Genomic DNA, 11,993 nt, shown 5'->3' with positions numbered 1-11,993 from the left:
CTGCAAAGTCGGACACGTCCATCATTGGGAATGGTATTCAGTTACAATCTATCGTTCGAACCGTACAGTTCTCGAATTTCTGTGTTACAATGGGTTGGCTACACAGTGTAACACTGTTAAGGTAACGTGGTTTCTACACAGACTATTTCTTATGTGTTTTTTACTTACCGATTTTTCGTTGTTTTTTTTTTACATCTTGCTCGGTGCAGTTTTTTCTTTGTCTGCAGTGTAGTTCTTGCTCAGAATAAATGGAACAGCACAACAGGACAGTGGCACACCACCCCCAGTACAGTGAGCAAACAAGACTCAAATGTGCAATATTCGTACAGAAACCTTCGATGGCCGGTGTATAAATGCCGTGAGCAAACCCAGAATTACGACTGTGTATTCCACGATGTGTCCATGGATAGAAACGCTTCCGGTGTTTACTTCGGTTATGAAAATGTGACGCTGAACAACCAGAAAAGCATAACATTCAAGAACTCGACCATGAGAAAGCTATCGGACACATTGGTAAACTCATACAGACAGATCGAGGTACTCAATCTCAATGGCCTGCAGATAGAGGAAATCGCACCGTACGCTTTTACAAACGGTTACTACATCCAGGAACTGTATATGGGCTTCAACGACATTCACGCATTGCCTTACAATGCGTTTGGCAATATGAAATTCCTCCGTCAGCTGGTGCTGGACAGGAACTCTCTTAGCAGTCTGCCAGATGACATTTTTTACAATAATACCAATCTTGTCGCACTGACGATCAATAATAACAATCTGGAGGAAATCGGTGACAATACCTTCCAAAATACTAAAGACCTGCAGAATCTGGAACTGTCCAGCAATAAGCTTACCCGCATTGACCTATCCCGCATTCCGAGCCTTCTCTATGGTAATGTTAGCTTCAATCGACTAACGACACTAGCGATTCCAGTGGAGATAGAAATACTAGATGCCTCGTACAATCAAATCAACACCGTAACGGGTCGAAACAATTACAATCTCACTCATCTCCATTTGCAACACAACATTCTTACTGAGATTACTTGGCTTATGCGCTATCCCATGCTGAATCTTGTGGATTTGTCATACAACGAGCTAGAAAAGATAACGTATAGGGACTTCAACAAAACGGTGCAACTCAAGGAACTGTATTTGTCTAACAACCGGCTGGTAGCATTTCACTTCGGTCCTTCGCCCATCCCAACACTCCAGATACTTGATGTACGGCACAATCATCTACTGCACGTGGAAAGGAACCAGAATCAGTTCGATACTCTGACGCAGCTGTACCTCGATCACAACTCGATCGTAACGCTTAAGCTTGGCTCCAACAACACACTCCAAAAACTCACACTATCGAACAACGATTGGGATTGCAGCAGTCTAAATGTACTGTTCGGAAGTGTCCGTAAATCGATTATACTTGACAGTGACCAAAATTGCAAGCTAGACTACCAACTCAAGCAAAACTTGTGCTGCAAGGTAAGCGAAAAACCGTACCTGGACCGATTGATGCAGTATATCCGTGAGATAAGCATTACAGAAAAGTTCCAACGGGCAGACGGACGATGCAGTGCAGCTGACACACTTACCAGCATTCAGAATTTGACCGATTACGTGAATCAGCATGCTGGAAGTGGGCTGTTGCAATCGAACCCACAGCTTCAGGCCGAAATCAATCAACTGCAGGGCGATGTTATTCGGCTAACATACGAACAGACGCAGAACGAGCAATTTCTTAAAAGTATGCACATTGAGATCGACAACTATTTGCGTCGGTACCGCGTGACAAAGGAAGGCTTGGTGCATCCAAGCGAGAACCTGCGCTCGGTGTTCGACCATCTAAACAGTCGTCGTGAGTTTAAGGAACAAGAAACAAAACAGCGCCAATCAGAGGCAACCCGGAAGAAGCAAGAACGGGACACAACGGAGCAGGAGAACCGAACCCTTCAGATACAGCTGGATGCAAAAAAATTCAGTCAAGAAGAGCTCAAAAACGTGACGAGAGTAATAAATAGAAATGTTAAGAAGTTGGAAGCAATGATTAATCGTAATCCGCATGCCAGCCGTATTCAATAATGAACCACAAGTAGACAATGTATTTGAATGTCCGTTACTGATGAATCAATGTGGAACAGGTGCAGATGTCGTAATAATAGTCGACTTCGGACGTTGGTGTTCTTTTTATTTTCTCCCCAAATAAAGTGAAACAACATCCAAGATTACGAATTATCATTTAAGAATGTATATCACGTGTACCGTATACCCAATTCCAGAACTAGAAGCTGAAGGTCTCTTATAGAATATGGTCATTTTGGACAGCGACATCGATCAATCCATCCAATTTTCTACCGCCTTCTCCATACGGGCTCGCGTAATTAGTTCCGGCGTCGGTGGACGTAAAATCTCTTCCGGTGGATGTAGCACAAGGTGGCAATAGATTGGAATCTGAAGCGATAGTAGCAAATGAAATAAAGCTCCCATTTACCGTGGTTCTTGTTTTCTGTAGCATAGCGTACTACTTACATATAGCAGTGACATATCGAACACGGGATGTACTGCCGGTCGTGGTCGCTCCGGAAGCTTGAAATGTCTACCAACGATCGGTTCCTCCAGCGGTTTCCCAATCTGGTGCAACGTTGCCAAGTATTTCAGCTGTACGCTTCGTGCTCTCCTAATGCCGTCAGACATCGTTGTATGCGACGATCGACGTTGCTCGGTGTGCTTTCCGCGCTGAACTGACAGAGATTCGTTCTAGATTTCGCCTAAGAAGGACGACCTGGCTACCAGAGCGTTTGGCGAACGTCGTGCAGCAATCGTGGCGGTTGCGTAGCAACATGACAGCATAATTTGTTTGAATACCTACATATATGTATTGGGAGTACTAAGCCGTAACGGGTAGTGCAAAGGTAATAGAAGCCTCCCGTTGCCGTATTGATATTCAGTGTTAGTTTGTGGCGAAGTTGGAATGTGTACGCCGAAATGCAAACGAACAGTGTGACGGTATTCGTTGTAAAAGATAAACAAAGGGTGGCGCGCTGCCGTTGCTAAGAGATGTACAACACGATTTGTCAAAGGAGTTATGAACATTGGTCTAAAAATAGTAGCAAAAGTAGCTGTTTCGTATAGCAAATGAAGCATTACATTTTATCTTGTAAAGATTAGAGATGTGCAAAGTGAATTGAAACGTTCTATTGAACGAGTTTCGTTCACTCACCACGAGGAGTTTGAGCGACTCTTTTTTCACTTACTCCTCATAAGTTACTTACTTAACTCATAAGTTTAAGCATGTAGCCGTGGTGAGTCGAGTTGCAAAAAGAGTAAATACGTGAGTTGAAACGACAATGTGCGAGTGAGTTGAAACAAAAATGAGTTGAAACGAAACGTTTGAGTTGAAACGGAATACATGTGTACAATACCCAAACTAGCCAAATAAATATACTTCTCGCTCTGCCTAACTATTAAACCTGTATAAGCGTACAAGCGGGATAGTCTGATCGGCAAGGACATGAAACGGGATCCGCCTCTGATAAGGAAATTTTCAATTTTTTTAGATTTTTTTTATTTTTTTCTGATTTTTTATTCTTTTTTTAATTTAAAGCATTATTTGAGTGAAAAGAAACTTATTGCAACAAATTCGCATTAAAATATATCACATTTAAAACTTTTGCTGAATTGTTCAAAAATGAGGAAAATTTTACGTTTTCTCAAACAGGGTATGGAACTTGGTTTCTCGAATAACTTCCGGCAAAGACATCTGAGAGCATGGCCGTCTAAGATGAAAATGTAGCCATTGGTGCCATCTATCGACCACAGGTTAAAGATTGGCGATCCGTTGTATACCGACCGAGTTATAGACAAAACTTGGTGCAAAAATGAGCCTTATGAAATTTTCAAATTATTTCAAACAAATTCGCATGAAAATGCATCAACGTTATACAACCCACAAATACACAATACGTTATACAACCACAACCCACGAAAGATAATAAGTAAAGTATTACAATATTGTAAGACATGCATATTGAACTCTACAAGTGCCAAAAATTTCTGAGCCTCTTTAGCCTCGGGGCCACTTAGTTTGCGTAGTGTAATATTCGCCTCTGAGTAGGATAATAAATATCCTAAAAGTATCCCTAAAAGTTAGGCAGAGCGAACAGTATATTCATTCGGATTTTTTTATGACTCCGAAATGAGTCCTTAAACGAACTGACTCCTAATAACGACTCATTCACTCTGAGTTGACTTACAAAAAAGAGTTGTTACTCACATCTCTAGTAAAGATGATACATCGCTATAAAGCCACTGTTCCATTTCCATTTGCATTCCATCCATTTTCAAGGATGTTCTCCAAGGACATCAGCTCCACTCCAAAGGCCTTTGAGTCGTCTAGATATCATGGTTGGATTATATCACGCAATTTGAAGAAACTCAAACTCTCCCAGCAAATCTTGATTGATGGTTAGAGTTATTGAATAGTTATGAACTAATTTATAACTCAAAATTGATTTGTGTAAATTTAAATTTCCTAATTCTTCCGTTCGCTAGAAAGGATTATTTAACAAAATACTTAAGAATACCATCAGGACATCGCTGAAAAGCTCCGCTAATTATTATTTCTGGATTTAGTATAAAAATATGTTCCCGTAAACTATAACAGTTTTCTAAACATTCTTGTTCCAATGCTCACATGCAACTTCAAGATATACATCTGGCCGTCAGTATCTCTATCCAAAGTTCATAAAACGCTATGTTAGAAACATTTAGAAAGAAGATTTTCATGAGGCATTTTGATATTCTTAAAAGGCACATAAAATTCATTTGACCGTTCTTATTATCTTGCCCATTCTTATTATCCTACGGAATCTATGACCACAATTCATCGATTTAATCGGATATTCCCAGAGGGGCAGAAGTTACAGTTAACGATGACAAGGTGCAGAGGTAGTTTAGAAGTATAGGAAGAATTGGACAATTGTGCATATTACACAATCTCCTACATTTCAGATACGATAAGATGTTTTTCCTATCGAGAAGATGCTATAGTCCTCAACAGGCGCGAATTTCGAAACTTGGCGGACCTAAAATCAGAATGAACCACAAACTAGTTGAGCTGTTTTTGTTGGGGAGAAGGTGCACGAGGCTTCAAAGATCACAGTGAATTGCTAGACTAGAGTTTGCTCGAACTGGCGACGTGGTAATATCACTGAGGGATGCTGTGCGTACCTTCAATTTTAAAGCTGGATACTTCAATTTGCAGTTAGACACCATTCTATATCATGTGCTAAGAAATTCCCAAGACATTGAGTTTCAATTAATACACAAAACCCATCCAGTTTATTCTACATATATGTATATTGAAATTCATTCGCATCAAATGGTGTAAGAATTTAGCAAGAACATTCATCACCTTCATCATCTTCATCATCAAATGTACTTTGAAGTTTGTTGTACAATAGCTTTACTTTTTTTTTGGTGTATGCCCCTACACAAACACTTCCCACTGGTATGCGCCCGTTAGGTACAGTACACTTGGCAGGATCGAGTTCTTTCACACTGCATGCATCATCGGGCCTCACGGGTTCACTGGATGAAGCCGTTTCATTTCCGGATTAGTACTTCAATCACGCTCGCATGCTTTCCACCGTCTTGGTCCATGGCCGTCCCCCTTTTTTCATCCAAGACACAGTACGCAGTAAATCACTCTCGCGAACGCGAACCATAGCGTCGCAAAAACCGGGGCAGAAAAAACGTACACAGCGCGGTCCCAGTGCGGTCCCGCGCGCACAAATTATGTGGTCCGAAACCCATAAGAAGCGCGGAGATAAATTATTCCTCACCTGCACACCGGCCTCTCACTGGTGGGATTCGGATTCTTTGCGTACTCTTGGCCGCGGAAAATATACTCACGCAAAGGAAAGAAAGATAGGAAACACCCATCACGTGGCAGGTCACGGTCGGATCGAAGCAAAAATTTCTTCACGATGACCCTTAACAGCTGGGTTCCCCACACCATCCATCCCTTTTTGGGCGGGTGGATTGCATACGAATCCCAACGGGATGTAGAACGCGAGCCTCACGTTGGATCGGCCCATACTCCAGGTTCGTCCCCTGTCACCCATGATAAACGAGCCTTAATTATTAATTTTTCACCCAACACCCAGCCAGCGTGTACCACCCCCAGCATCATTAATTATTCGCACAATGTTTCGGGCGCGTGCTGAGTGTGGAAAGCGTTTTTTTTTCTAGAATGAAATAAATACAAGATATTAGATAAAAAAGCACAGATACAGACGGAAACCAGAAAACACTTACGCACCGTACCATAAAAACTGGATACGGCATGGGTTGGGGCAATGAACGCGTGAAAATGTATAGAGAGTTCCTGTCCCTCTACAAACGACTTCAGGGCGGTTGATTGAAAACTCTTACTCCTCAAAATTGTTGTACGTATTCACCACTAAAAGCTAGCGTTTGATAGAAAGTAATGTTTCCAAAAGTGAAATAAAATCAAAACATTATGTACCGCAGCAGCAATACAAAACAGAAAGCAAAGAAAACCACTCTCCACTCACAGACGAACTCCATCACGGCACGTAATTGGTTTTAAGATGCAAATGCAATATCTCGGTGTAAGATCGCTTGTGTGTGTGTGGTACAAGCGATGCAACTTTTCTCCACACTTCCATGGATGCGATCTGACGGAGAAGATTGATCCCGAAAGCTATACGCTTGATCGCGCTTGTGTGTGGCTGTGTGTTTTAGTAACTCCATTTATTTACTTTGCTGTACAACAAGCTTTTAGCATTTTCGCTCAAAGACACTCTTGGAAGTTTTACGCTGATGCAGTTTGATGTACCCGATGCAACCAACTTTCTTCTTATCGATTGGAATTCTTCTTATTTTTTTGAATTTACCTAACTTAATTTTTACCCAAATAGAAAATCCAAACTAGAGACCTAACGATACAGAGAGATTGATTTTTTTTTATGTCTTTTAAAATGTTCCTGCTTGATTTGCTGTTTTCCTGTGTGCTAAGTCCATATACAACTTTATCGAAAAGGAATCTTGGAAAGAGTACATCGTTTATTTATGAGGAAAGAATAAGATAGAGCTAAAACAGAACAACAAAAAAAGAAAATGCTGATGGAATTTTTCCACCCGGTTTTAGGGACGGCTACTGGCAGGCAATCTTCATCCTTACCTTCGTACAAATTATTGTACGCTAAGTATACGTGCATTTTTTAAACCCATCCGAAGCACATGAAGAAGCAGAATAAATCTCACGATTAATTGAAGGAATCGATTCGGAATTGCAGAAAGTTAATTAAAACTCCGTCCTGTGCTTTCCAAAAAAAAAACACACTTCCGAAGCATCGTTCTTGCAATGCGCGCTGGAATGTTGCCGATGGGAGTTTGAATCCGTGCGAAACCAAGTGCAATGGTACACCCAACTGCTGCGGGAAGGAATCCCCAGTTCTGACATCTTGTCAGCAGTGGAAATGTCATGTCTGTTAGTTTGCGAAAGAATGGTCACATGAAACCCGCCTTCACCTTATAAACCCGCCACACTTGTTGGCACATTGTTAAATTGCAAATCGTGTCCCAGTTTAGCAACGGCTGCATGTGTCACCAGCGCTTGGCGATGTGCTGGAATTTATTGAACATTTATTGGATTTTCGGTATTCGTTTCGTTGCTTCGAACGCGATAGATAGTTAGTGGATAAGATTTCGCGTGTGCGTTTGATATTGGATAACAACCATTTCATTGGTGGATACGTGGAATTGGTGGAAAGAGGAAGTACGGAAAGTGCAGAAATAAAGTCAACCCGGGTGCGGTATATTGCTTACACGAGCAATGCAATGCGAGAAGGATATTTAAAACTCTTAAGAGCAAAAACAAGAACCAAAAACGAAAAAAAAAAACCTGAAAGGAAGTGAACCATTCAACCTACGGTTTCCGGTGCCGAAATGTGCATGCACGATACACGACCGTTTCGTGTTTTAACAAATGGATTCTTAAGCTAAATCTTTTGGCTCTGGTGAAGACTTATTGCGAAACTACATGCAATATTTTCCGGTGCATGCGAAACATCCTTAAGCACCTTTGGATAGTAGTTATGCTGGGATAGAAGTCTCAAAATCAACCATCACTGGACGGGGAAAGTCATTGCAGACATGCAATACTTTTCCATAAAGGCGAAGGCATACATCGATATCTTTTTTTAAATTCAACGGTATAAAATAAAGAAATAATGCGAATGGTATACAAATACTGGGCGCCTCCATTGATAGGGAATTTATCATTTTATGACATTTAATTATTTACTCTGTCAATTGGATATAACAAGATGACGAAAAGAACATTTTCTTCGAGAACATTTAAAATACTAACCAAAAAAAATAGTAAAGTTAGCAGTGTTTGCGACTATGCGCATACAATACGCGACACGCGCGTAAGAGAGGAAATTAGAAGTTAGGTTAATATTAGATTATGTTATTGTAAATGCAAGAAACATGAGCACATAATTATTGTATGTAGAGTACCAGAAAATAAAAGCTAGTCTTAAAGTAAACCCATGATGATTAAACTATTACGGAAAGCAAAAATTGTGAATTTTTAACCACATTTCTTTCTATTGTAACAATCTGGAAGCATCCCTCCCATGTACAAAGTGATTATGTTATACGATATATTGCTCCATTTTTATGTATCTAAAATAATTAATTTTGAAAGAAAAAAATATAAATGGTTTGTAGACATTTCAAAAATATAGAAAACATTAGAGTTCCGTGATCACATTTGCTAGAGAAATACTTTGGTTTGACACTCTTCCTTTCAAAAACGGTAGTTTCATTTAAAACAACAAAAAAGCGTCCTATTGAAAAGGCTAGTAGCAACTGCTGTTCATCAGCGAAGCGTTTCGACTGTTACCTTCTTCCATGGATGCTCCCTTGGTGTTGAAGAATCGTTTTTGGGAGATTTTGCTGCAGAAAACAACCGGTTTTAGCATTTAAAATAACGAGAGAGCATCCAACAAAGGAGGTGGTATCAACAGCCGTTTCCCCAGCTTAACGCTTCATATAGGGGTCTCTTTTTCGCATATGGAATGGAACGGACGAATGGAATGAAACAGATGCAGGATTGTTTTCCCTTCATCCGATAAACTAATACGATCGATCACCCATGCTAGATCATCTCGAGAACTAGACGATGCTCTAGAATGACGCCAACACGTGACAAGTGAGTGTTACCTCCTTCCGTGTATGATCTCTTAGTGTCGAAAAATAATTTTTGGATGTTTGTCGCTTGCTCACTCGCAGCAGTTTAGAACCGTACTTAATGTTATCTCTTTTTTGCATGCTCGCTTGTTGTTTCGGATGATAAAATTGGCCACATTCTCAGGATTTTGTTGCAGAAAACGATCGGTTTTAGCATTTGAAATAACAAGGGAGCATCCTGCCAAAGAGGTAGTATCAACTGCTGTTCGTCAGCGCTGCGCTTCATATAGCGGTCTCTTTTTCACGTGTGATCGTTGATAGTAATTCAAGATGCTCTAGTAATAGTCGAATGGAGTGAAGAGGATGCAGGATTATTACCCTCAATCCGATTAGCTCGTCGATCACCAATACTAGATCATCTAGAGTCATGATCAATGCGAGAGAAGAGCAACTAGATGATATACTAGAATGGCGGCTAGATGGTAGAAGAGATTGTTACCTCCTTCCGTGGATGTTCTCTTGGTGCCAAAGGATAATTTTTCGATATTTTTACCGGTCGCTTGCAATAGAAATTAGTGTTACCTTCTTCCGTGGATGTTCTCTTGGTATCGTAGAATCGTTTGAGCAAGAATTTACCGGACCATCATGGGGACATTTACGAAAAGAAAGAGACGAACAAATTCAGTAACAATTGTTTACTTTAACGATCATCTTCTCTGGGCATTAGCAAAAAATAATAAAACAGAACTAATTAAATTCAGAGTTTGACATTAAGATGTTATTTAAGAAGCTCGTATCCCAACCCGATCGGATACAGAAATATGTGGATTAAAAATTGTTAGGGTCTAGTACTTCTTTCTGGGTGAAATTCCCAATGTAAAAGAGTTTTCAAATAACTATCTAAGAAAAAGTCATCTATTCGATTGTCTTTCAAGCTTAACCGTTAAACCATTACATTGGACACTGTACGCTATTTCAGATAATGAATTAAATTTACTACGAACAATAATAAATAATAAATACATAATTTACTAGAATACTAGCTTTATTTTAAACAAGCCTTCAGTAAACAAGTTCTACTATTCCACAAGATCCGGCGAAATGATTGTAATTGCAACTTCCAACTATCAAGAATTCATGATATGAGTATCTTTTTTTTTAAACGATCAGTTTTCTCCCCAGCCTCTTAGTCTTATGAAAGTCACACTCCGAAGAGCAGACACACATTTTCATTAAATGTCTCGCATAGTGGAACATCTTTTCAAATACACGGCTCCAGAAACTTATGTGTCTGATGCAGACGATTCATTACACCGCGTTACCATCGAAACTTACAACTCCCGCTCCACAAAGCTCCCCAAAAAACCGAGCTATACTACAATTCACGATATTACTAATTCTGTCCTACCCATCCGGTGGCAACTTACACTGTTGGAGGCCACACAAACATGGTTATATGAAGCGGCACACAGGGCAACCGAATTCAACAGCTTGTTTATTAGAAAAGTTTTATTTGTTCCCGTACCACATCGCCATGCGTATGTTGTGTGTGTGTGGGTATTGTCAATATGTTGCCTCTCTTTGCCGTTTGTTTCTTATCCAAACCGTGTCTTTTTTTTTTGTTTATCTCAGTTGCTATCCCCGAAAACCCTAAGGCGAACATATTAGGAATGTCGAACGATGTTGCGTCTAAAACTCCCCCGGTCAGTACAAATACGTGTCTCATCTTTGCACTCCAATCGTTATTGATTGATTGCTGCCATCCGTGTGTCCACGGATACAAAACCATCAAGTCGTTACAAAACCAACTTTGTTCCGATTGCTCCGGTTTTTTTTGTTGGGAGTAGGGGATGCGGAGGAGGGGGAGCGATGATGAGGAGTCCCCTGCCTTTGAACCATTGGTCGAGCAGGAGCTAAAGGCGCTGATCGATTACGAATCGGCAGCTGGGCAAAAGCTGTACTTCCTCTGACCCAATATTTGACCAGTGAGTCAACCGTCAACCAATACTGGGAGACATGTTTCGCAAAACCACGTTTTCCAACATCCAAGTGAACTCCAACCCGGGTTGCCAATTTTGTTTGTCTTCGATTTCTTTTGATTTCTTTCCACATTCTGTTCGGTAAATGGAGTGACGGGAACATGGTTTTAACCCATCGTTTTACAGCGGCAGCAAGAAAAACTTCTCCGTCTGTTCAAATGGTACAAGCATTAAAAGAGCATCAGCTCGGCTTCTGCTCGTAGCAACATTCCCGATGAGCCCGATGAAACAACCGTCGTTGGTTGTGGTATACCAACTTGAGGATTTTACCCTACAGGAAGGCCCATCACGCGTTGGTTTTAAAGTCAAACAAAAGTTGTCATGTTTCGGTAAATAGGACATGTTGGAAATTTCACTCGTGACATCTGATTGCATTTCAGACAACTTTCTAAAGCGATTAGATCTTTAGCTTAATGTTGAGCGATTTACTTTTTAGTGGCGATAGCAATTTGCTCCCAGTAAGTCACTAATAACGAAGATATTATGGAAGAAATAGGAATTTGGATTTAACCCAAGATCTCGGATATATGAAGATATTTCAGGACTCACTAGGACATGTCCCAAATGCCACACAGAGACGTATATTCCTAGGAAGGGAATTCTAATATGATGGTGATATTTACTATGATCTGCTATCCAACCCAATACAATTATGGACTTAATATTAAGGACTTAACACACACCGAAACAAAACCAAAAAAAAAAAACTTTCAAATCAACTAAATTAAA

At 40.3% G+C, this 11,993-nt stretch overlaps 2 protein-coding genes across 2 annotated transcripts; one reads left to right on the top strand and one right to left on the bottom strand.

The window, feature by feature from the left end:
* Positions 1–2,223, top strand: LOC125768587 (leucine-rich repeat-containing protein let-4-like). Its single transcript, XM_049436470.1, has 2 exons — positions 1–121; positions 210–2,223. The coding sequence occupies exons 1-2, from the start codon at positions 90–92 to the stop codon at positions 2,080–2,082; spliced, it is 1,905 nt and encodes a 634-aa protein (XP_049292427.1). The 5' UTR covers positions 1–89; the 3' UTR covers positions 2,083–2,223.
* A 2-nt stretch (positions 2,224–2,225) lies between these two features.
* LOC125768614 (WD repeat-containing protein on Y chromosome) lies at positions 2,226–2,861 on the bottom strand. Its single transcript, XM_049436548.1, has 2 exons — positions 2,530–2,861; positions 2,226–2,451 (listed from the first exon to the last, which is right to left on the bottom strand). The coding sequence occupies exons 1-2, from the start codon at positions 2,692–2,694 to the stop codon at positions 2,335–2,337; spliced, it is 282 nt and encodes a 93-aa protein (XP_049292505.1). The 5' UTR covers positions 2,695–2,861; the 3' UTR covers positions 2,226–2,334.
* Positions 2,862–11,993: the final 9,132 nt, after the last annotated feature.

Source organism: Anopheles funestus, chromosome 3RL, assembly GCF_943734845.2.
Source record: "Anopheles funestus chromosome 3RL, idAnoFuneDA-416_04, whole genome shotgun sequence".
NCBI lineage: Eukaryota > Metazoa > Arthropoda > Insecta > Diptera > Culicidae > Anopheles > Anopheles funestus.
This window is presented reverse-complemented; position numbering and strand designations above follow the sequence as displayed.

Excerpts from the sequence above, each read along its gene's own strand:
- LOC125768587 (XM_049436470.1), top strand. The coding sequence starts at position 90 with ATGGGTTGGCTACACAGTGTAACACTGTTAAG. Across the intron at positions 122-209 it reads CACAGTGTAACACTGTTAAG|TTTTTTCTTTGTCTGCAGTG; the intron begins GTAACGTGGTTT and ends TGCTCGGTGCAG.
- LOC125768614 (XM_049436548.1), bottom strand. The coding sequence starts at position 2,694 with ATGTCTGACGGCATTAGGAGAGCACGAAGCGTACAGCTGAAATACTTG. Across the intron at positions 2,452-2,529 it reads TCGATATGTCACTGCTATAT|ATTCCAATCTATTGCCACCT; the intron begins GTAAGTAGTACG and ends CTATCGCTTCAG.